This window comes from Leptidea sinapis, chromosome 1, assembly GCF_905404315.1.
Source record: "Leptidea sinapis chromosome 1, ilLepSina1.1, whole genome shotgun sequence".
Taxonomy (NCBI): domain Eukaryota; kingdom Metazoa; phylum Arthropoda; class Insecta; order Lepidoptera; family Pieridae; genus Leptidea; species Leptidea sinapis.
This window is the reverse complement of record NC_066265.1, coordinates 8,691,292-8,716,722: the sequence shown is the minus strand read 5'-3', so window position 1 is coordinate 8,716,722 and position 25,431 is coordinate 8,691,292. Positions and strand designations below refer to the sequence as shown.

Here is a 25,431-nt window from a genome sequence, read left to right as displayed (position 1 = left end):
TATCTTTAATAAATAGTTTCAATTATACTCTATTTTAGCGATTTCTCCGGACAGCGGCCTTAAGTGTTTCTACGTGATACTACCTCATATAATATTAATATAATAATAAATTAGCCAGCCTTGAACAATGCGTGACATTGACGTGCCACAATGTTCTGTTAAACTTTGCTAATAATTGAAACAACAATACCGGGATGCGTAGTAAAACTTTGTAAAAATAATACTACAAGAAATAAGAAAGACACTGAGTTCACATATCATCAATATTTTGTAAATTATCAATTTCAATGTAAAATAACACGAAGCGTATGTTACAAACTTTGAAAGATGCCATTAAGTGTCATTAGATGTCACACACACAAGCATCTAATAGTTGTAATAAAAAAAGCTATTGTTCTTAGGTAGTGCGATATTTAGTTGGAGCGCAGCGAAGACCAATCCTTAATCTAAGGTTGAGGTAGGTATACATATAGTTATTTTTGATAAAACTTCTAGCCAAAGAATAGAAATATATTTATTTTCATTAAACATAATATTTACATCATAACACAGTACAATCATTAACAAATCAGCACGTGAAGTGTTTGTCACAAATCGGTAAAACTTCAGCATAATGCTGATTACTAGCGCAATCAACGCTGATCAAATTCAAATATTTTCATTAAAAATAGGATATGATATCACTTATTGAAAGTCAAAAACCACCCATTCCAAAAGGTATGCCTCAGACCTTAGAAGAACGGGCGCAACAAACTCAGCGGGCTTCCTTTTTTTTATATAAAATAAAATAAAGTCGAATGAATTAGAAAAAAAAAACAAAAGAGCATCGGTGTTTTTCTACGTGGTTCTCAATAAAGTTACCTAAAAGTAATAATAACCTCAATAAAGTAAGTTAGAGTCTTAAAATACCTAAAAACAAAATGACGCCATTGAATTTTCTTAACTTTTTATTAAAGGAAACACTACGTATTTTAAGTGTTTTTTCTAGTATTTTAGGTATTAATAGACTCTTGAGTATTATAATTCATTGAAGCGACGGATTCTAGGTAAATCAATGCTAATTTTCAACTTCAACATTCAAGGCTTTTTACTGAAAAATCATGATTCCGCCCTATACCTACGTCACGAAGGTCGTCTCTATGTTTATAGGCTTGAGTCAAGTGATACAGTGCTGCACCAATCCAGGAATATAACAAATGTGGATGTGGCTGTGTGATGGTTTGGGGCGGTGTTATAGCTTAAACAAATGTTCGTATTTGCTACGGCCAGGCCATCGGACGGTCCAGTGGGCGCCTCGTTGGTCCGCTGTCGTACTCGGTACGGTCCGGACGGTAATAATAATAATTTTGTGCGATGGAAAATGCGAAATACCATCGAATATATTCCACAGTCTTTTACCGCATACATTAACGACAGATGTTGATCGACATAAAGTATTATGTTTAATCAAGTTTAAAAGAGCATGTTTAGAATATGAGATGGATAACTAATATTTAAATCACTTGTCTGGATTCCAGGTCATTCTGGCATTGCAGGCAATGAAACAGCAGACTCTTGTGCTAAATCTGCATACAAACGGGTTCTTATGAACATTTTAAAAATAGTTCCCAAGATCTGAGTGCACTTTCTAAAACTTATCTCGACAAGTCTTGGAATACATACTGGAATGAATCAAAATTGGCTAAAGGTAAATTCTATGCCTCAGTCCAACCAGATATACCAAGGCGACCATGGTTTTTTTCTCATAGATATGCAGACAGGTGGATTACCTCCATAATATGTCGTTTACGTCTTGGTCATTCCAGCACACCTGTCCACCTGCACAAGATCAGAGTTAGAGATCACTCCTTATGTGAATGCGGCTTGGACGACGGTACTGTATCTCATATCTGTATTTTCCTGTCCTAAACTTCTTCATCCCCTTTATGACGTTCTTCCACCGAAATTTCCCCGTCCAGCAAATACTTGTTGTATGTGTAAATTTTAATGTATATTTATAAATATTCCTTTTTCTTGTAAAACCTTAAGCAAAAGCGAAGTAGATAACATTAAATATGCATATTATTTTATCCATAACATATTCTTCTCCACCTCTGCTTACAACTAAGGTAACTTAATTATGCCGTGTTTACCTATAATTGGATGTTCGTTTTAAGTTGTGTATATGTATTGTAAGTAATTTTCATATTTCAATGTAAGTACCAAATCCGATCATGTGTTAAGACTATTAGTTTGGACGAGCGCACAGATCTTATAGTTGTCTCATATAGAACACTTGCTCGCAGATTTACTTTCTATGCAAGATAATACCACAGAATATATGCTGCAGCGTTCGCGTCAGATTACTTACGGCATCATGAGATCAAACGAGGAATGCCGTAGTCAATCTGTGACAAAAAATGAGTTTTTTTAAACGTAGTACATAATTAAAAATTTACAAGTAAAATAATAACATACTAACATAACATAACATTCTATAGACATATAAGTAAGGACATATCATTCGCAGTGTGATAGACAATGTAAACACACTTTTTCCTTAGTCGTGTGTCAACTGTCACTGTCCGAATTGAACCCAAACTGAGTAAATGCTTTTTGCTTAAATGATTAACTGCTGAAAAAGGCGCCGTTGTGGTACCCATAATCTAGCCAGCATCCTGTGCAAAAGAGCCTCAAACTGGTAAGAAGTATTTATTGATGACCTCCGTTTTCTCCGACCACGGAATTAACAATCCTTTCATCAAGTATTAGGTGGCACGAATGAGGGCTTAGAGCCCTGTGGATCGTCACTAGGAGGGTCGCAGTGCGCGCGGAAGCTTGTCCCAGAAGGCAGGGTCGCTCCACTCGAGGTAGGTGTTTTTGGCCACAAAGAGTGCCAGCTCAGGGTCCAAGTTTTGTACAAGCCGCTCGCGATCCAGTGACAGTGAAGGCAACAGCACCACGAGAGGCCGTGCGGAAGGCGAGCTCAACGCGTGTGTGAAGGCCGAACGGAACTCGGCACGCGCCCAGGAGGATGCCGCAAACCAGTCCGACAGTAGTACCACCGTCCGCCGCGACCTGAATAAATAGTGTAGGAAGTAGTACACAGCCTCGGGAAAAATCATCGTTTACGACCTTAGGGTCTGAGCTGTAACCACTCCATTAAAAAATGTAAATTAAAATCATTTGGAGAGTTTCTTGCGCCGTTTTTCTATTTCAGAGCGCCATTTGTTTCCGAAGCGATGGTAGTGTTTGAACTGACTGAAAAATAATTCTAAAGGAATCAATTTTGAAAAAAAAAAAAATGCCTTTTGCTCTATTATTTGCCTTTTTTTAAGTATTTTTTTAAAGGGCATAAAGGCATTTATTTTCCCAAAATTTATTCCTTTAGAATTTTTGTTGATGTTATTTCTAATATACTAGATCCTGCCACCGCTTCGAAAACATACCGACGAATTGAGAACCTCCTCCTTTTTTGAAGTCGGTTGAACAAAATATATCCTATTTTAAAAAATTCAGACCCCTGACAGAACACAATCTGTCAGAATTTGTCTATGTGAGCGATGACCTATGACCGTCCGTTCATACTCTGTCACCTGTCACATGTCAAGTGTCACTGTCACCTCGAGGCTGAATCTATATTGCATCAATATTCATAATTAAAAAAAGGCTACAGCCTACACTTAGTATGTGTATGGAGATTTTTTACATATACTGTGACAGCTGTAAAAAGTCGACCCGGCTTAACAGAGGTATGTACCAGACAGCGTGTTTCACCTGTCAAATCGGTAAGATGCCTGGACAAATCTGTTATTTTTTTTTAGCTCTGACGAACCCCAAGGACCAATCGTCTCCACCCCAAAAGGAACAACGTATCCATCACCGAGGTTTCATATTTCCTCCGCTTTCCGATATTTCGCAGTTCCGCCGTTGCACCTGCCGCCTTTAATAAAACGCATTTATTTTCTCAAAATTGATTCCTTTAGAATTATTTTTGATGTCATTTCTAATATACTAGATACTACTACCGCTTCGGTAACAAATGGCGCTTTGAGAGAGAAGCAGCGGCGCAAGAAACTCTCCCAGCATTTTTTTGCGCTCTTTATAATCAAATATACAATATTGTATTATCATTGCTATTGCTATAAGAAATTCATAATCTAGTCCCAGGCTGTCGGATCACTTAGATATTCAGCTGTGGAGTAGTAGGATTTACGACAGAGCCATTTTTTTTATAAAAAATATTTAAATTTATTTATAAATAAAGCCTGAACAGTGGCTGGGACTTTATCATAAAAGTGCACACATTATCCTATGAAGTCAACTAGAATTAGTTACAAGCAATTCCGTATTTCTAGTGTTATAATAATGAAAAACACTATTAAGAGCAATGATCACCGAAACAGTAATGATAATATCAAGCGTTATTCCGATCGGGAATAATGAATATTAACTGGAGCTCACCGCCTGATGGAGCGCACGATCTGGTTGGTGATGAGTTCGCCAGGCAGCCAGTCACGGTGATGCATGCACAATCGCAGCCGGTGGGGAGGCGCCTCTAGAGCTGCCGCCAGCGCACTTGCGTATTCGTGGTCGTGGTGCGAGAAGGAAACGAACGCGTCGTATGTTACCTCCGCGTCTGCAGCAATTTCCACTCCGCCCCGCCGCCATCCACATACCCCGCGATCTACGAGGCACATCTGGGAACCATTGTGGTTACACCGTAAATACGTTCTTGATCATAGTACAATTGTTCACAATAAAATTTCAGAGTGCTGTGGATGTCGTAGAATAAATACTCCAAGAATATATCATTCAAATTGAAATTCAAATATTTTTATTCAAAATAGGATGTGACTTATTGAAAGTCAAAAACTACCACCCATTCCAAAAATAATGCCTCAGACCTGAGAAGAATGGGCACAACAAACTCAGCGGGCTTTTTTTTCATCAAAAAATATGTTTCCAAAGTAATATTGTACTATTAAACTTATTATTATTCGACTTGGCCAAGTAGTAGACATACCAAACAAGTTTTTGTTTGTTCCTCGTGTTAATATTATGATTGTCACAGTTTCTAGCAAATGTCCTCAATGTGCTTATGCACATACAGAACATTATCAAAAATGTATTGAGAAGCAACAGTCAAAATGTTTATTTCTTTAAATTTTTCTCTTAATGATTCTTTAGGACCTAGGTTATAAATCGAGCGAATAGCCCTCTTCTGCAGCACAAAGATAGAATTAATATCGGCTGCACTGCCCCATAACAATTTAGGACATAATACTATGAAAATAACTAAAGTAACTGTCTAATTTTTAACTGTATATGCTGCAGAACTAAGTCTATTCGCCAATCCTTCACTATGGGGGCTCCATTGCAATTTATAATAATAATAGAGGTTATCCTCTAGTGTGCTATGTATACCTTGATTCTATAAGCGAAGCCGGGTCTCCCGTAGTATAGTACCAGAATCGCAGCCAGCACACCTAACACAAGTACCGCTCCGGCAATCGTGGGCATAAGGGGGGGACCAGGGTGGAGGAGACAGCGCAACGGACGGGTGCCGTCGGCGCAGCGCACCTCCTCCCAGTCAAGCAAAACCTCGCGGTGCTGCAGCAGCTCGTCAACGAGCTCGCACGAGCACTGGAGCGGGTTGCCAGCGAGCAGTACCGAGCGAGCCCCCGATCCCCAAAGGGTAGACTCCACGTGCTGTAGTCGGTTGTACGAGAGATCTAGCATCTGTGGAGTAGAAGACATCTTAGTTATAATGACTGATACATGTGTAAATATTACTGTGTTTCGGTCTGAAGGGCGCCGTAGTTAGTGAAATTACTGGGAAAATGAGACTTAACATCTTATGTCTCAAGGTGACGAGCGCAATAATTGTAGTGTCGCTCAGAATTTTTGGGTTTTTCAAGAATCCTGAGCGGCACTGCATTGTAATGGGCAGGGCACATCAATTACCATCAGCTGAATGTCCTGCTCGTCACGTCCCTTATTGTCATAAAAAATAAAAAAATAAAACATTCATATTTAAATGCGAACCAAGTTCAAAATAAAGAACAAGGCGCGCCATCAAAAGAATTTAAATCTAAATATTGGCAAGTTATGAATAGTACTAACATTCCATAAATTAGGACATGATTCCCAGCATTTAGATGTGTGGCACTCAACAGTGTTGATTTCAAGAAACTTTCATAGATGACACAGCGGTGTTTCCAGGACGATACGACTTGGGTACCTTCGAAAGAGACGCGTACACATTTGTAAAAGGTGGGCAACGCTCCTGTGATTTCTCTAGTGTTGCAAGACAATATGGGCGGCGGTGATCACTTAACACCACGTGATCGGTACCTACGCTCGTTTGTACTCATCATCCATAAAATGTTTAAGCGACAATTTAAGCACGTCGTCAAAATCGAAGGTTGCACTTTTGTACAACGCTAGAATGTGGGCCGGCTTGAAGTATGCCATGCTCTATCTATGACCCCAAGTTCCTTCGAGGTCAATTTGGATTTTCTTTCAGGCCTTGCAGATGACAGGGAAATTATCAATCGCTCGAGATTCCGAGACCCAGTATTACGTGTTTTCGAAGAGCGGTGAAACGACAAATGCGGTTATTTATGTGGTAAACGGGGAAACTTGAGTCTGCTGGGGTTAAATGGAACATGGCAGCTTATTTATATTATATTCAGCTAATTATTGCTAGCTGCCAGGCCTTTTCCCTTGCTTTAGATAGCCGTTGCTCATCTATGTGCTATACCAGAATATCGTTAGCTGACCGACAATAGCTATAGTCGTACTCTTGGTAGTTGATCATCTGGTGACCCACTAGTCGCTGTATACCATGATTTTGGAGAGCAGGGAGGTAGTTAGCGGGATCCGAATTGTCTCCTCTTTTGGGATCCGATGGACAAGGACTGACGTTCATAAGTCTGGGCCCTATTATACCTTTAGAATATGAGTGCCAGAAGGAAAGACTTAGCACTGGCGTTAATTCAGGGGCACTTGTATTGAGTACGATGGAGAAAATGCCATCCGTCCAACTTTTTTACGTCCAAGGAAAACAGAGCTCACCTAACAGATTCTGCCGGAACTATAAGTTCTTCTGGCGTCTGTCCCTGATACCGCAGGATGGTCGGCTGTGTCTTTCCATAGTCATAAAGAGTCGAGTTCAAGGTAAAAAGAGTGCCCAGAAGATCGGCTGTATCTACTACCATAGCCGAGGGAGTTATTCAGGTTCATGTGGAGCGACGACAAAGACGGATGGCTGAAGCATCATCTTTGATGGGCGTTAACAAAAGCTGCTCTTGCAGCTTTTGTTAACGCCCAGAAAATCCGTTTTCCAGACGAATACTTTAAAAGCTGCTCACGTATTCTGAGGACGTGCTTAGAATTCGCAGAGAGATTCACCGCTAAAAGCAGGATGCTGTTTGTGATGAGGAGAAGTAAAGGCAGGTGGTATATAAGCATTGACCTATTTCGCATTTTAATTTAAAACATTTGTAAAACCTTTAAAACAGAGCATAAATGTCACTGGAAGAGCTTCACACGCAGGTTCTTTTCTCTCTCACAGAGCGCCATTTGTTTTCGAAGCAGTAGCAGTGTCATTCATATTACAAAAGTATCCCAAATGTAGAAAATATTTTTTAACCGAATTCGAATTATTATATTATTAGTTGGTATGTAGCCAAGTATATTTATTGCAGAAAATAACTTACGGTGACTTCGGGCGGGATATCGTCAGCACGAATGCGTTCGATGCGGTTGTGTTGTAGTGACAGTGAGCGCACGGGGCCCAGAGTGGACATGTCGCGGCGCGCGGGCGGTGCAGCAAGGCTCGCGTTGCCGCATCCGAGCGAGGCACCTGCCCCGCTCACGGCACAGCGGCACACCGTCGGGCACGCAGGAGCTCCCACCTCACACACAAGCGCCTCTAGTGGCACATCCGCCAGCGACACACCGCCCTCCCCGCACCGTGCTCCCTCCACTGCGGCTGCACCCCGCGCGCCGCCATCTTGTAGCGTGCACGCGAACCAGTACACGCCACAATCGCACTCCAACAACGAGTCTATCACTAGCGTAGTCATCTATAAAGTATCTATACCATTTATTAAATAATTTTACTCATCTAATGCTCGATGATCCATTAATAAAAAGACACCTCCAATTTCCTGATTATAACCACTTCAAATTATGAATTCTGTGAACTAACTTAACTTTCCACAGATAAAAAGGCATCAGGATACATAACAGATATACCACGGTCAGATAAGTTTATTTTTTTTTATATCAACTGCTCAATTAAAAAGAACAACTGCAAGTGATGTGGCCGCATGTCGAACGGACACCGCCCATCATCCGGATATATTATATAGATAAAAAAAAATGAAAGTGAAAACCAGAGTAATTCAAGTATCATTTTCCTTAATTTGAACATCTACATCTATTATTTCTATAAGACAATACCAGGACCACGTCAAATCTATAAAGAAAACAGAATATCAGTCGCAGAAATTTGAGGAATAATTTGTATTTTTCCACAACCATGAGCGAGGTAAGCAAATTGCCCGTTTCGCTGGAAAAACTATTGAGGAAAACTATACGATAAGTGAGATTTTTAGTCGGTAGTGGATTTCAATCTGAGTATGGGTACTGCTAGTGTACATCATCATCAGCCGGAAGACGTCCACTGCTGGACAAAGGCCTCCACCAAAGATTTCCACGACGATAGATCTTGCGCTGCCCTACCAACACTGCGTCTTCCGGTACATGGTCGCCATTCAAAGACTTTACTGCCCTAACGACCATCTGTCCGTCCAAATATGTGCCCTGCTCACTGCCACTTCAGTTTCGCAATCATTTGGGTTATGTCGGTAACTTTGGTTTTTCCTATTTATCTCGTCATGTCTGATGCGATCATCGATAGTCAGCGACCACGTCTGTGTATCTTAAATCATCACTGGCAACACAAGGTTTTCAACCTACTTCAAAAGTTTAGCTTGATTTTTTTTATGAAAATAAGAGACGTGGTGAGCAGGACCTTCAGCTGATGGTAATTGATACGCCTTGCCCATTACAATGCAGTGCCACTCAGGATTCTTGAAAAACCCAAAAATTCGGAGCGGCTCTACAAATTGCGCTCGCCACCTTGAGACATAAGATGTTAAGTCTCATTTGCCCAGTAATTTCACTAGCTACGGCGCCCTTCAGAACGGAACAAAGTAATGTTTACACATTATTGCTTCACGGTAGAAATAGGCGCGGTTGTGGTACACATAAACTAGGCGTCCTGTGCAAGCCACCCACTGGTAGGCTCCCATTTTGGCGTTGTATATAAATTTGTGAGTAAATAATTATTGATTGTGGTGCGTGCACTCACCGGGACCACAGGTGTCCCTGGCGTCACGTTGGCATAACGCTCGTAGTCGGGGCGTCGGTAGCGTATCGAGCGTACTGGATTGCCGCGCAGGTCCACGTGGGTGACAGACGCGCGCTCCCACAGTAGGTCCTCATACTACACACAGTAAACCAAATCCAAATTAATAATAATTATGAATTTTATTGGCAACATAATAATTAAATATAGGACATAATTTATAATATAAATCTGTCTAAGTATATTTATACCCAAATACCTATAAGTTGCCGGCCTTTAAGAAAGGTATATGCGTTTTGAAGGTACCAATGTCGTAGCAACCGCACAAGGAAGTTCATTAGACAGGTTTTTAGTACGTGGAATAAAGCTCCTTGAAAACCGCACTGTGGAGGACCGCCACACATCCAGATTGTGGGGATGATATCCTGACTTGTGGCGTGTCGTGCGAAGGTGGATTTCGGCGGCAGGGATCAGGTGTAACAGCTCTTCGGAACACTCCACCAAAGTGATACAGCCGTTCACAGAGCACTGCCGAAGAGTAACGCTGCAGTTAACATTCCTTTTTTTCCATTTTCTGAACCAGTTTCTTAGCTCACCAAAAATAGGCTGTACCCGCCACCTCACACACCTCTATAAGAGACAGTTGGTTGTGCCGTAAGTCAAGATCGGTGAGCGCCGTGAGCAACCGGCGCCAGTCAGCACACAGTCGCGTCGCCCGCACTCGTTCCAACCGCAGCGTCTTCAGCGATCGGCATTGCCACAGCGCTGACATCACTATATCCAAACGTTTTAGTTATTTATGCAACTGGTAATAAGGGGTATTAAAACACCAATGCGGGTTATTTGATAATAGTATCACATGAGTGTTTTAATACCTAATTATCAACAGTTGCATACAAGACTTTATCTACACCCATAATATGTATCCTCTATTTATTAGCTTACTGCTAACATTGAAAAAGCCAGTACTAGTAACCGTAATATCATCCAAAGGAGTGTTGTTATGAAAACGGATGATATAATGTTGTACTGGATTTCTTTACAACACTGTTTGGATGATGTAATGGTTATTAGGACATTGGGTGTTTTAATGTTGGCAATAAGCTAACTGTTTTAGAATCTTTTATAGTGGACTTACAGCATGGGTGTAGATAAAATAAATTTTTAAGTGTCAAGTAAGGTTTTATGGGAAGATCATATCATTAAACGAGAGAAGTTAAATCATACTTGTATACATGTAATAAGGCGTAATGAGGTATCGGTATATATGGGATGTTCATCAGGCGTTTGTATCTGATATAGCAGTCTTCTTTTAAAGTTGTTAAGGGTAGTCACCTCCCTAACAGTTTTCGGAAGCTGATTGTATAGCTGTGCTCCTGAAAATATTAGACTATATTTGCTACAGTTGGTTATAATAGAAGGTGACGATATAATTACATTTCTTACTTTTTTGCGATTCGTAAATTTAATGTTTGAGTGAGTGAGCTTATGAATGAGGTTGCATGTGTAGGTGTAAAAAATTTATATAATATTTGTAATTCGGTTTTGTAGGGTTTGGATCAGTGTTTTCATATTAATATATAATGTGGCTTTGCTAGAAGGGCATTATAGTATATTAAGCGTCGTAATTGTGTTTAGTTCGAATAAAGGGACTACTTTCGATCACTTAAGTACTCAAAACCCATGTAAATTAGAGATAAGAGATTTGAAAATGTAGTCAAAATTGAAATTGTATCGAATCGAAATTGTATTTTAATCAGCGGATAAGAAAGACACATAGCACATCTTTAGATAAATAGTGGTGGTATATTATTTACCGAGAGCCTTCATTCAAATTTAAATCTTTTAATATTTAGAACCATTCTGTAAATATTATGGAATTATGCGATATGTTATTGTTAGGGGTCGGAATATTGGTACAATGAGAGTAAGTGGAGTCTAAGTAAAATGATCCAAAATGTGTGGCAAAAAACTAGTTATTCTAATAGGACGGCTTCCACACTCAGAACAGCAACTAGCGTAAGCCGCAGTTTGGCTTAAAAACTGGTAGCTTATTGATTGACTTGTATATTCGTATATGAAATAATATATATTATAATAGATGTAGTGATATAGGTAGATATTAACGAGAACCTGAGTTATGAACGATAGAAAACATTATAAGATCTATACAATATAGATACTTATATCCAAAAGATTTATCGCATCTACATATTTCTGAATTTGATAAGTGATTGGAATACTCGTACTTTTAATAGAACGTTCTGGCTTTATATCCATATACCTACCATTATTGGTATCAACTTTCTGCAAGTTTCCGCTATCTGCTTTAAGAAAGTTACTTTCAATGATAACAGATAAGTTAATGACATTAATGAGAGTAATGCATATTACGTAGTATTTACATCCTCTTTGGTAATGCACTTAGTAATTAAATAATTTCCAAATTACGAATAAACAGGACATTCAAACGGGTATTAAAAGCGGCAAGTAATGGCGCTAAATGAATTGCAAACGAAATAAGCGTTCTACATTTTTTAATTCTAGAATGTGCTCACATCAAAAAAGTTTCAATATGAAAAAATAGGAGATTTAAAATATAAAACAGCCAGTACGTTAATATGGAAACCACATAATTAAACGCCTATTATTGTTGTTGACATAACTTACTCAAAAAGACGAAACGAGCAGGACGTTCAACTGATGGTAATTGATACGCCCTGCCCATTACAATGCAGTGTCGCTGCGGATTCTTTGAAAGCCCAAAAATTCTGAGCGGCACTGCAATTGCACTCGTCACCTTGATACATAAGATGTTAAGTCTCATTTGGCCAGTAATTTCACTAGCTACAGCGCCCTTGAGACCGAAACACAGTAATGTTTACACAAATAGGTGCCATTGTGGTACCCATCACTATACCTGTGCAAAGGAGCCTCCCACTGGTGATGGGACTAAAGTCTATTGTGTGTAGAGTACTTGCCGTTGGGCACGTAGAACGACGGCTCAGGGCCAGAGAGATTGCGCGCGGGGCACAAATCGCCCAGCGGGTTGTATGACACGTCTAGAGACTGCAGCGTGGACAGCGGAGCTAGCGCCGCCAGGGAAGCCGCAGACAGGGCGTTGTGCGATATGTCCAGCGCAAGCAGCCGCGACGAACGCGCGAACATGTCCCTGCAGCACACCGGACATACTGTACCCAGAGCACGTTTCACACAGTGACACAATCCAAGTCAATAATAGGTATAAGCACTTAAGGTTTCTACTCTTATATCAACTTTGATAGAAAAATATAAAACTGTGTTTGTAATGCACGCAAGAAGTTATACTTCTTTGGCCTAACGAAGTAAAAAGCATTAAAATGATTTATTCCTTCTGCTATTCTACGTTTTTAGAAAGAACAATTTTGTAAAAATCTTGCAAAGATGGCTTTGACAATTAATTATTAAATAATGAATGCGGCTGTATGGGCTAAAACCCTTTGCCTGTCCGAATAATGGACCAAAAACCCAAAAAAAAAATTCGTTGCTGACGTTTGTCAGAAAATTTTAGGAACCAACGTCAACCTGTTACCTTTGTATTACAGTGATGCGCGCGCATCTTAAATTTCACTGTAATAATTTTTTCATAACGCGCCTAAAGAAGTGTAACTTCAAAAATCATGGTGAGTTATTTGTATTTTTAGGATACAATGAAAGTATCCTCAAGAACTTTTAGCGGTATTTTACAAGGTCGTTTGTTTGTCACAAGAGTGTGTGCGGCAGTCCTGACCTATCTTGGATAACTATATGTTTTACAGTTGTTATATTTTGCAAGACAAGACAGCACTTACTTGGGTAAGCTAACAAGTTTGTTAAAAGATAAATCGAGTCTTCGGAGTTGTTCTGCGGAGGCGAGCGAGTCGGGAGCGACTCGTCTCAGGCCACTGCGGCGAACGATCAGCTCCCGTAACGCGCGGAGGGCACCTGACGTGGCTGGCAGCTCCCCTAGCGTGGAGCGATCCACCTGCAGGCTCTCGAGGCCATCACAGCGTTGCACCCAGGAGGTCACCTCTCGTGTGGTGACGTTCTGCAGCAACAGGCGGCGCAGGCGGCAGGGGGCAGCGCCCGGACCGCAGCGCACACCTGCCAGCGTGGCGTTCTCCACGGCGGGCGGCAGGTGGAGCTGCAGTAGTGGTGCCACCAGGACCACATCTCGCACTGCTACTGCCTCGCGTAGATCCACCCGCCGTACACCGCCATCACGCAGCACAAGTCGCTCCACGCGCTGCGCCTGTAGCAGCTCAACTACTTCACCAAGGTAGCACTTGGTGAGACTCAGCCATCTGATGTTGTGTGGCAAACGGTGTAATGCAGTACCAGATAAGTCAACATTCGACAGACGTAAGTCGAGTAGTGACCCGAGTGATTCCAAAAAACCAACTTCTGATTGCAACAACGCTACCCCCGATACCGACAATGCGGTTATATTTAAACCTAAGAAAAGGGGTGGGGTGAGCGCCGCATGCGTCGGTAGTTTCTCCAGATGGAGGGTCACGACATTCGTGATATTGAAGGAGCGGAGGACGCTTTCGTAGCTCCAGACGGGTAGCACGCAAGAGGTGAATGTGACGCGGGGCACGGAGCTAATTTGTTCAAGCCGAGGAAGGAAGTCACTCTCTAAAGATACGTTTGCAGGACAGTTGAACTGGAAATATCTTGCTGCATACAATATTTTCACGTCGTTTCCTGAAATGACAAATAGTATATTGAGTCGAACGTTAAATGATTATGCTGCAAAACTAGAGCAATTTCAATATACCGCATATTGAACCATAACGCGACCTGAACAAAAAAACTGATACCAACTTCACGAACAAAAATAAAGACTACCAACTATCCGATATTTATTAATATAATATAAGACCATAACCTACGTAGATAAGAAGAAAGAATATACTATAATATAATAATATAATATAAAGAGTACCTATCTCATTTTTAGGATTCCGTAGCCAAATGGCAAAAAACGTAACCCTTATAGATTCGTCATGTCTGCCTGTCTATCCGCCCGTATGTCACAGCCACTTTTATCTTAAACTATTTTTTGAAGTAAAAGTTCTTTAGGCGCGACTTGGGGGTAACTCAGAATTTTTTCTGACGGAAGTAAAGCTCAGTACAAAAGTCTATTGAAATAATTTTTTAAGCCGTTATAATTTAATGGTTTTAAAAAATATTTCAATTTGTTCAGTAATATTTTTTTAAATCTCGAAGTTTTATTGCTTATATACTACTATTGCAGTTTCTCTAACGAATGTCAGAAAGTTTTCAGAAACTTTCTGACATTTGTTAATTTGTTCTTGGTTTTTGTTTTTCGTTTCCATTATTAGGATAGCAAAGGGTTCGAGCCCATACAGCCATATTTGTTAATATTCAATAACAAATTCATAATGTGCTAATAATTATATTATCTTCAATTTCGTATTATCAATTATTTTATTAATGAGTGAAAATTTAAATTCGGCATTTTTTATTTTAGGTAGAAAAAATGCCAACGTTGCTCAATAATGAAGTTATATCGCCAGCGAAAAAAAAATGCATAAAATCTAACAATGCTCCTAGCTCTTCAGTACTACGTGAGTGCTTAGTTGGTAACACGGCTTTGTTTAGTGTAAATTTAATGCGTCTGTTAATTATTCCTAAAGTTAATAATAACAATTAAGTCTTACTTCAATCGCGCGTAAAGATTACACGCCACACACTTTTTTTTCTTCCAACCAATAGGTACGTATCTGTGGATAGGTATTCAAAAATGATATTGAGGTTTCTAATATTTTTTACTAAAGGGAATAGTTTGCGCGAGAGACACTTACAATGTGCACCCCCCCCCCCTAACTTATAAAATAAGAGAATGATAAACTTAAAAAAATATATGCAAAACTTCCACCGAAAAAATTGATTCAAACGAGATCTCGTAAGTAGTATTTTTAATTAGTCATAAATCGTAATTAAAAATAATAAAGTAATACACTATTATTAAAACATCGATCAAAGTTACAACGAACTACAAGAACTTTTACATTGTGTTACTTTCTGCTACGGAACCCTTCAGGGGCGAGTCCGACTCGCACTTGGCCGCTTTTTTTTTATTTTCTCTGGCTCTCGATGCCGCATTGCTTTCGTTGCGGCGTTCATTCATGGCCCTGACTTGTTACAAAGTCTGTTTGGCGTCTTATTATCTACATATTAGAGAGGGGAAGATTGGAGTTAAATTTATTTAAATAAATGATTTTAGTATCAGCATCTTAATTAAAGAAAGCTTAATGATGAGGGAAGTATATTCCATATGAAAAGCCTAATATTTACACATAGGTCTACACCGCGCCTACAGCAGTCACCGCGCACGCCCGTGTTTCTTCGCATATCAATTAACGGTTAAATTTACATTTGGTGTTAGCATGGATAAAATCAGCGTATCCTGTGTTGAAACCTATAATTACATTATTCTGTACGTGAAGTAGTGGGCTTGTAGTGGCCGCTGTGATTTGGATAAGTCTTGCTTGGTGTTTTCGTGTAGGTACTTAAGTAAGTATGCGTAAAAACCTTAAGTCTTATTTATTCCGCGTTATATCGCAATGTACATTTTATATCATTCGGGAAGATCGCAAGATCGATTTGAAATTGATTTACTTATCTATAGTCACGGTAACGTGTGAGCCCTTACTTCACACGTGGTATCGTATGAAATTGCCGTTTTATACGTAAGTATCCATTCCTACTCTGTGGTAATAGGTACTTCGAATTGACATAAAACCATCATGGTTTGAGATTTTTGACTTTCAGTTGTTTTTTTATTTAGCTTAGACAAGAAAGATGGTTACTTCGAAAATTCGAGTGATTATTGAATACGAGTTCCGGCGCGGAACTAACGTGGCAGAAACAGCTCGCAATATCAATGTTGCGTTTGGAGAGGGGACTGCTAATGAACGCACGGTGCGATTTTGGTTTAAACGCTTTCGTGATGGAAAGGACGAAGCACGTGAAAGACGTGAATAACAATGAATACACAGGTGAATAACAATGAATTGAAAGACATGGTGGAAGCCGATCTGAGCCAAACTACCCAGGAATTAGCGGCATGGTTAAACATTACCTTACTAATAATATTGATTCATTACCGTCAAATCAACAAAATAAAAATATATGAAAAATAGGTGCCTCTAGATTAGACTGATCTGCAGAAATAAATGCGTGTTGAAACTTGTGTTGCCTTGATGAATCGATAAAGAAATGCCATGAAAAGTGGATTCTTTACGATAACCGTATGCAAAAGATGCCATGGCTGAGGCCCCAGGTCAAGCGCCGTAACAGTGTCCTAAAGCAAAGCTTACCAGAAAAAGGTTATGGTAACTGTTTGGTGGCCTCAGCATGGTGTTATTGACTAAAGCTTTCTCCGATCTGGTCAAGCAATAACGGCAGATGTCTACTGTTCCAATTGCGAACAATGATAGCAAAATTACCAGTAAAACACTCCATGATAACGAGAAACCTCATAAAGTACGAGAATCCATTTCAACTCTACAGGAACTGCAATTAGAAACCATTCGTCACACTCCGTATTCGCCAGACTTCGCTCCAGCGGACTACCATTTTTTTCGTGATTTGGACAATGTTCTACGTGATAAAAAGTTTTCTTCTCAGGAGGCAGTACAAAATGCTGTCATACAGTTTGTGGAATCTAGATCACCACAGTTCTATCGCAAAGGCATCAATGATCTTCCTTTTAGATGGCAGCAATAATGGTAATTACTTCAATTAAATATGTTAATTAAAAAAAAACTAATATAAATTTTTCAGTACAATTCGGCAATTTCATACTTTAACTCTAATATTATTATCTTCTTTATTTATATTCCATTGCATCATACTATACATACATATATCATACTTTATATACTAGGCCGAAGGCCGACCCTTCCTACTTCACTTCATGATCTAATCTCTCTCTATATCGATAAAAATATGTTTTTTAATTTATTTTATTTCATTGTAATATTGATATAAAAAAACACAAGGTGGTATTGTTTGCGGATGACACTTCACTTATATTCAAAGTGAAACGAAGCCAAGTTTTATATGACGAAGTAAACAATGCTCTATCTGACATCGGGTACTGGTTTAGCGCCAATAACTTATTGTTAAATAGTCATAAAACCAAATTTATTAAATTCACCGCGCCAAATGTCAAAAATGTAGATGCGAATATTTTATTGAATGGAGAGGTGGTAAAACCAGTGGAATCTGCTGTATTTCTTGGCATTACTCTTGATTCCAAATTGCAGTGGGGCCCCCATATTGAAGGATTGGCGAATAGGCTTAGTTCCGCAGCATATGCGGTTAAGAAAATTAGACGGTTAACTGACATAGATACGGCGAGATTAGTATACTTTAGTTATTTTCATAGTATTATGTCCTATGGTATATTGTTATGGGGCAGTGCGGCCGATATTAATTCTATCTTTGTGCTGCAGAAGAGGGCTATTCGCTCGATTTATAACCTAGGTCCTAAAGAATCATTAAGAGAAAAATTTAAAGAAATAAACATTTTGACTGTTGCTTCTCAATACATTTTTGATAATGTTCTGTATGTGCATAAGCACATTGAGGAATTTTCTAGAAACTGTGACATTCATAATGTTAACACGAGGAACAAACATTAACTTGTTATGCCTACTACTCGGTTGGGTCGAGTTAGTAAGTCTTTTGTTGGGCGATGTATATGCTTCTACAATATGATCCCTGAAAATGTACAAAACAAATGTGTAACGAAATTTAAAAGAATTGTTAAAAAACGTTTGTGTGGGAAAGGTTATTATAGCATAAACGATTTTCTTAATGACACCACGGACTGGGAATAAAGCGAACACCCTCAGGCTCTTTAATTATAATGTTTAGTGTACGATATTACATTGTAAACCATATATTATATTTAAAAAAAAAGCCCGCTGAGTTTCTTGCGCCCATTCTTCTCAGGTCTGAGGCAGTCTCTTTTGAATGGGTGGTAGTTTTTGACGATCAATAAGTGATTTCAAATCCTATTTTGAATAAAAATATTTGAATTTGAATTGTACAATAAACAACTATCATTAAAGAGCCTGAGGATAACGTTCGTGGTGGCATCAATCAATCAGTACTTTTTTTATTAATTTACTGCCACTTCGTAAAAGGTTGAGCTTTAATGAGAAAAAAAGTAAAAGTAAAAGTGGTAAGATTCTCATTTCCACGCTTTTAAATCAATATTTACGTAAAGTAAAAAAATACATGTCAAGTCAAAAAGGGAAATGTAAATGAAAAAAAAATGTAATTGTAAATGAAAATAAAATGTAATATTTATACAAAGTAATATGTTACTGTTCGCTTCAAAATACTATTAATTTGTTTATAGACTTAAAACCAATAAGAGCTGGTATCCCTCAAGGGCAAATTTAATCACCTACGCTGTTTCTTCTGCATATCAATGATACCTAAAATGCAAATCAACGGCATTCACCGCTTTGTAGACAAGACAGTACGGGATATGCTTCATAAAACAGCCGTGCCAACAAGTCTTGGGTTAGGACAGAATACCGTCAAAAGAAGGCTAAAGAAATTTCGTCGTACAAAGAAACGCTAGCATATTAACATAGCTTATACATAGCTTGAGCCAAAGAAGAGAATTGTTGGTATTGATGTTTCTATATAAAGGTCTTAACAATATCTATGATAATCCAGATTTAATATTAAGTTTAATGTTCCCTCTCGATATCTCCGCAAAAAAATAACTCCTCTTACAAGACCTTTTCTAAAAACTGTTTTCGGCAATAACTTACCAATTTCCAGGATGTCTAAAATACTAAACGAGTTGCAAACATATACTGCCTTATTCATAATAAAATGCTTTTCGAAGGTATAAAGCTATATTAGTTAAAACGTGTTTTAAGCCTATGGAACGTTCGATAAAATTCCTTGTTCATATTCGTTAGATAAATCTCCCATAACTAATACGTAATGTTGCCATTTTGTACAAAAAAAACATGATTATAACTAACTTAATGAGGAACTGTCAATGGAAACAGACATCTTTTCAATGTCAATGGTTTGTCAGTTGTCAAAAGTCGATGTCAAAATAATTTCAAACTTCAAAAATCTAAGTTTTGAAGTCTGTCGGTTGTCAATCTATGACGGATATAAAACCAGTTTGAGCGGGAAGCTATTATTTAACGAACAGTTGATCGATGTCGGCCATGATTTTTTTGCGTTCGAGTGCTTAAAATAGGTTTAATGAAGGGTCTTAGCTACTATAAGTCACGTCAGCTTTATCGAAGATATAATGAGCGTTTTAGCTCTAACATGCAATTATAAATACCAATTTTAACAAGCGTATGTTTTAAATCTTTGCTAAGTCATTATAAATAAGACAGTTAGATTTTAGACCCTTTTGGGGACTCACTCATAGTTTAGTACGGAACATGAACAAATATATCGACACCGTACGCTTAATCACCGAAATTCGACTTCGCGAAGCACTACAGGATAACCAATACAGGAACTCGAAAAAGTTCTGATGTTTCAAGTTGCCTTGTAATTTCGCCTATAATTCATCAAAACTTTTAATCAACGTTCTGAAGTAATTAAAAAAAAATCTTTTCCTTCGCGAAATAATGAATATAGAAATAGTAAATGGAATTGTTGTAATGCTCTTTTAGCGACGATTGGGTGAACATGATATCTACGTCTTCTGTTCCTAAAACGTCTACGAAGATAATAAGCAGTAATTAAACTATTCGAAATTCGCGTCCATTTCTTGTACGACTGTACCAGTCAGGTCAGTTTGTTGGTCAGGAGAGCACTGAATGATACAAACTGACGGTTGGTAAATACGTATCGTCAGGACGTACAGTACCTACGCACCGACGGTCGGTGTAGCACTGAAACCGGCCTAAAGGATAATGCATTTAAAAACTTTAGAATTGATATTGGATAATTCTAGTATTATTGTAATTATCAAAGTCAATTTTTTATTCAAAATATGATAAAATCACTGTAGCAGTAAATAAATAGCGTCGACAAATGGAACTGCTATAATTGGCACATCCTGTATTGGCATATTTGGCGTTGATATATCCAGTGATGTTAAGATTCGTGATCACTTGGAAAAAGGCAAGATGCCTCAAAAAGCATGGTGTGCTCAAGCAAGACATTACTTCACTTCACGAGTCACCGCCTACAACTTTATAAGGCGCTATTTCGACGCCACATAGAGTACATACTGTCCGCACATCTGGCGGGGGATCCCCAGTAGGTACTAGCTTTTTCCATTTGACTGCATAAAACGAAGAGCATGGAATCATCGACGATTAAGTCAGCTCCGATCAGCTTGAAGTTTTGCGTAGATATATTGTGATCTCTTTGCATTTTCTACCGCATATATTACGGAAAGTGCTTAGACTTGTTCAGAATACTAATGGCAGCCGGTTTTCACCGGATATTATGTTAAAATGCAAAATTCCACCCGCATCATGTTGATGTGTAACATTTCACAATCGCGCGTTTTACTAGAAACGTTAAACCACGCACTGTGACTTTGTGGAATCATCTACCGGCTGTCGTATTCCTGAACCGAGCATCTGTTCAAATCTAGAGCATACCTACTCCTATCTCAAAAGCCGGCATCATTATATAATCTTTTTAACTCTGGTATTACTGATTTCCATGGACGGTTGATTTTTTAATTTCCATCAGGTAAACCCGTTTGCAACCCTCTAATGTCTTGAAAAAAAAAAAGAAACAACAGGTAGTATTGTTAGTGGATGACACTTTCACTTAAATTCAATGTGAAAATAATCCAGTTACACAATATGACAACGTAAACCATGCGCTGTCTGACATCATGTACTGATTTAGTGCCAATAACTTGTTAACCAGAAAAAAAAATATTTACTAGTGACGACCCGCTCGTCTTCGCATGTGTCCTGCTATTGTTGGGACGTTCTAGAGAACAAATTTCATTTTCAATGTAACTATGGGAAATGTTTCAACCTGAATAGCTATTTATCCCAAGCACCTAGAAACCCACTCATTTTTATTTTAAGCTTTTATCATCAAGACCATTCCAACGATATATTATAGGTAATATGTATGTACCTATTGCGTTTGCTGAGGAATAAAATGTCTAACGCAGTCTTTGGGCATACAGATTACGTATTGCCCCCATATATGACTAATAGAATCAGATCTGCAGCATACGCAGTTGTGAATTCGACAACATTTCCCTTAGAGCCTAGGCCTAGAATCGGAGCACTGGGCCTGAAATCTTGAGCGATTGCCACGAAGAAGTTAGGCGTCATAGATAGAACACGGCAATACTTCAAGCCGGTCCACATTCTAGCGCTCTAAAAAGCGCACGTCCGACCACATAAGATGTAGTATTGACTATTGATGTCATCTCTAGTCTGGAAACATTTGACCGCGGGCAACGCAGAGATGCTCGAATTGTCGAAAACCTAAGCCAGAGAGAAGTGTGCCGACTTGACGTGCTTCCGGCCGCCGTATTCCACCTTCTTACGACACGCCACAAATTAGAATATCAATCCCACCATCTGGATGTGTGGAATTCCTCCACAGTGCGGTTTTATAATAAATTTGGTCCATGTACAAAGCTTTTTTAAGGAGCTTTCTTCCATGTACTACAAAGCTGTGAAATGAGCTTCATTGTGCGGTGTTTCCGGGACGATACGACATGGGTACCTTCAAAAAAAGCGCGTACACCTTCCTTAAAGGCCGGCAACGCTCCTGTGATTCCTCTGGTGTTGCAAGAGATTGTGGGCGGCGGTGATCACTTAACAACAGGTGACCCGTACGCTCGTTTGTCCACCTATTCCATAAAAAATAATAATGTACAAAGCTGTAGGATGAGCTTTCTTGTACGGTGTTTCCTGGACGATACAACATGGGTACCTTCAAAAAAAGTGTGTATACTATTCTAAAAGGGCAGCAACACTCCTGTAATTCCTCTGGTGTTGCAAGAGAATGTGGGCAGCGGTGATCAGTTAACATCAGGTGACCCATATGCTTTTTTATCCAACTCTTCCATACAAACACCATTTACTGTTAAATAGATACTGATTGCCCAGTTTAGTTATAATATATAAATATAGATTAATATATTATTATGTTAAAGAAACATTTTACTATATTCTCCTTTTATTTGACGACCTACCATCCACTTCTAGCACTGCCTGCATGCATTCAGGTTATTTTTTGGATATTTCTATGAGTTAGTTATAATATCTCTGTGTATATCACAATACCTAAGGTCAATACTTTGTTGAATATTGACAAAAAAGTTTTCAAGTGCCAGTTTTGTTTGTCAAAACAAACAGAAATCTTAACAATACAATAATTCACTTTGGGACAAGATGTTAAGTCTCTTTAGCCCAGTAATTTCAATAGCTAAAGCACATTTGGTTGAGGACAGAAAAAGGTGCCACTATAGTATTTCCTACGGGACCTTCTGTGCAAAGAAGCTTCCACCAGTAAAATACAGAAACTGTGTCACTTATGTCACACAGTAACCATGGTATCAGAAAACCTCTGCTAATTAGAAAGGTTAAAACATTTTCCCAACAACTTTGTTAAGACTAGAAAAATTTTACAAATTCTAGTCATTAATGTGCATATGACTTGTTTTTGCTCCTTGATTGCACAAATATTTTTGATGTTTATATTTTATTAAGATGCATAATCTACCATGTCGAGACCAATATTAAAGTGGTTGACTGCCTGTGACCGAAAAGGCCCCCAAATTATTTGATATGTTTTCTTAAGTCAAGTGTCAGTTTTTTCTTTTTTATGAGTATGATCTAAGCATAATATATTATAAAGTTATTACATATCTATGTAGCATTGAATAGATATTTATTGAAGCAATATTTTAAGATATCAACTTATTTAGAATTTATTTGTGTCTTCACATTTTAAAAGATTTCCTGCAATAGTTATTGTTACATATTAAAGTCCTCCACAAAATGAAAAGTGAAGTAATTTCTATTTATTACAAAATAATTATTTAAGCAATTATAGGTACCTTTAATAGTGAAGAAGTATTCATCAATAGATGTGGATTTATGTTGACATAGATCTGTAGAAATTCCAACAGGGCATACAAGTTCTTGTGGCCACACTACATGAACCATACTACATAATATAAATAGTACAAAACTCCAAACAGACACCATACACTGTGGTAAAACTGCCATTATTTAAACTAGGTACATATTCTAAGGATATGATTATTAAGAAACTGGCCTAGTATGTAAATTACAATTTGCACACAAACAAACACATATAATTATCAATCCACTAATAATTCATAATGGTAATCGATTTTAATGTAACCTTATGTAAGCCGTGCGAGTCACGGCAATAACCTGTACTCATAATAGGATATTTCCAATTTTCCTGTTAGCATTATCAACTTGTTTTATGCTGATGTAAATACTAAATACGTGCCTAGTGCCTACAGCTTAATGCTACATGATATAAATAACAATTACCTACATAATATTATTATTGTGGTCAAATCGTTTACTCGTAGGTTTACCTACCTAGAACCTGTTTTGATAAACAAAACTGTGAATTAAGTAAGTACCTTGATGTTGTAAATACTAAATACAATAAGTATGTAGGTAAACCTTTTAATCATAAATCATAATAATATCTCTTTAACTCATATTAAAAATAAACAATAACCATAATGGAGTTTGGCATTTGGCGATGACTTTGACAGATTGACAGATGACATATGAGTTATGACCAAAGAATAAGTACCTACAAGTACGTAAGTAAGACTATTATATAAATAAATAAAATAAAATCATTTTATTGCAGGTCAGGGATCCATATAAAACGTGTTTACATATAAGTAGTTAGTCAAAATATTTTAAAATTATGAAAAAAAAATATGTAAAAGAAAATTAATTAATATAAAATTAAAGTCACTTCAAAAAAAAAATAGTCATTTTACGTTAGGGATCTGGTGTACCCTTAGCCAGTATTTGTAAAACACATTGTCAAGGGATGCCTCAGCGACGACTTTAATCATCTTATTATTAGAATTACGGACGGTTTTCCAGAAACCAGCTATTCTATTTCGTATAACAGCGTAGTAGTCCGGGACTCCAGCGTCAGCGACAATGCCCGACGCGCTACAATACCTCGGCATTTTGAATAAAATGCAAAGGGCATCATTATATTGAACCCTGAGGATGTTAAAAGATGTTTTGGTGTAGTTCATCCATAATTGTGAAGTATAAAAACTCATACAGTACGCTTTAAACAACGTAACTTTTACGGCGAGCGAGCATGTTGCACTGTATTGCCAGTGACCTTCGCTCTCGTTCTATGTCAAGGTCGTCGTAATCTCTAGAAGTATAAGAAATGACATCAAAAAGAATTCTAAAGGAATCAATTTTGAGAAAATAAATGCCTTTTATGTCATCAGCGTAGCTTAAGTTGTTAAAACAAACTCCGTCTTTTTACATTATTACAACCGATGCCAGTACCACTCAGCTCCCCAATAAGGTCATTAACGTAAAGATTAAACAGGTCCGGAGAGGTTAGCCCTCCCTGACGTACACCACACTCTAATCTAAACTCACTAGAGGCTGTGTCACCCCAACGCACAATGTTCGTTTGATTCTAGTACCAATATCTCATCAGCCCGACAATACCGCTGTGGACGTTTGAGTCACGCATTTTTTTCCATAATATATAATAATTGCCAAGATCGAATGCGCGACTCAGATCCAGGAAACACGCATAGATTGATGTTTCACGACTTTTATAATATTTCACGGCATGCTTTAGAGACAGAATTGCCGAGTCTGTAGAGAAACCGGGACAAAAACCAAAGAGAGAGCATTAATCTGTACATTCTTCATCAGTTCAGGCTGCAACAACCGCTCAAGTACCTTACCAGCAATTGTCCCTAGTGAAATAGGCCTATAGTTAGCTATACTGGACATGCCACCTATCTTGTTTTTCGGCACAGGAAC

The 25,431-nt window shown here is 38.4% G+C and overlaps 1 protein-coding gene across 4 annotated transcripts; it reads right to left on the bottom strand.

The window, feature by feature from the left end:
- Nucleotides 1-495: 495 nt before the first annotated feature.
- Nucleotides 496-23,912, bottom strand: LOC126967846 (protein toll-like). 4 transcript variants are annotated; one of them, XM_050812567.1, is made up of 9 exons: nt 23,463-23,867; nt 13,192-14,086; nt 12,343-12,533; nt 9,990-10,135; nt 9,365-9,499; nt 7,704-8,072; nt 5,407-5,721; nt 4,444-4,679; nt 496-3,057 (listed from the first exon to the last, which is right to left on the bottom strand). In XM_050812567.1, exons 1-9 carry the CDS (start codon nt 23,632-23,634, stop codon nt 2,790-2,792), a joined length of 2,727 nt encoding a protein of 908 aa, XP_050668524.1. In that variant the 5' UTR covers nt 23,635-23,867; the 3' UTR covers nt 496-2,789. The 4 variants fall into 4 exon arrangements, 3 of the variants coding, with proteins under 3 accessions (XP_050668524.1, XP_050668594.1, XP_050668725.1); XM_050812637.1 differs by having other exon boundaries at nt 13,192-13,631; XR_007730101.1 differs by lacking the exon at nt 496-3,057 and having other exon boundaries at nt 4,530-4,679; nt 7,704-9,499; nt 23,463-23,912.
- Between the last annotated feature and the right edge of the window lie 1,519 nt (nt 23,913-25,431).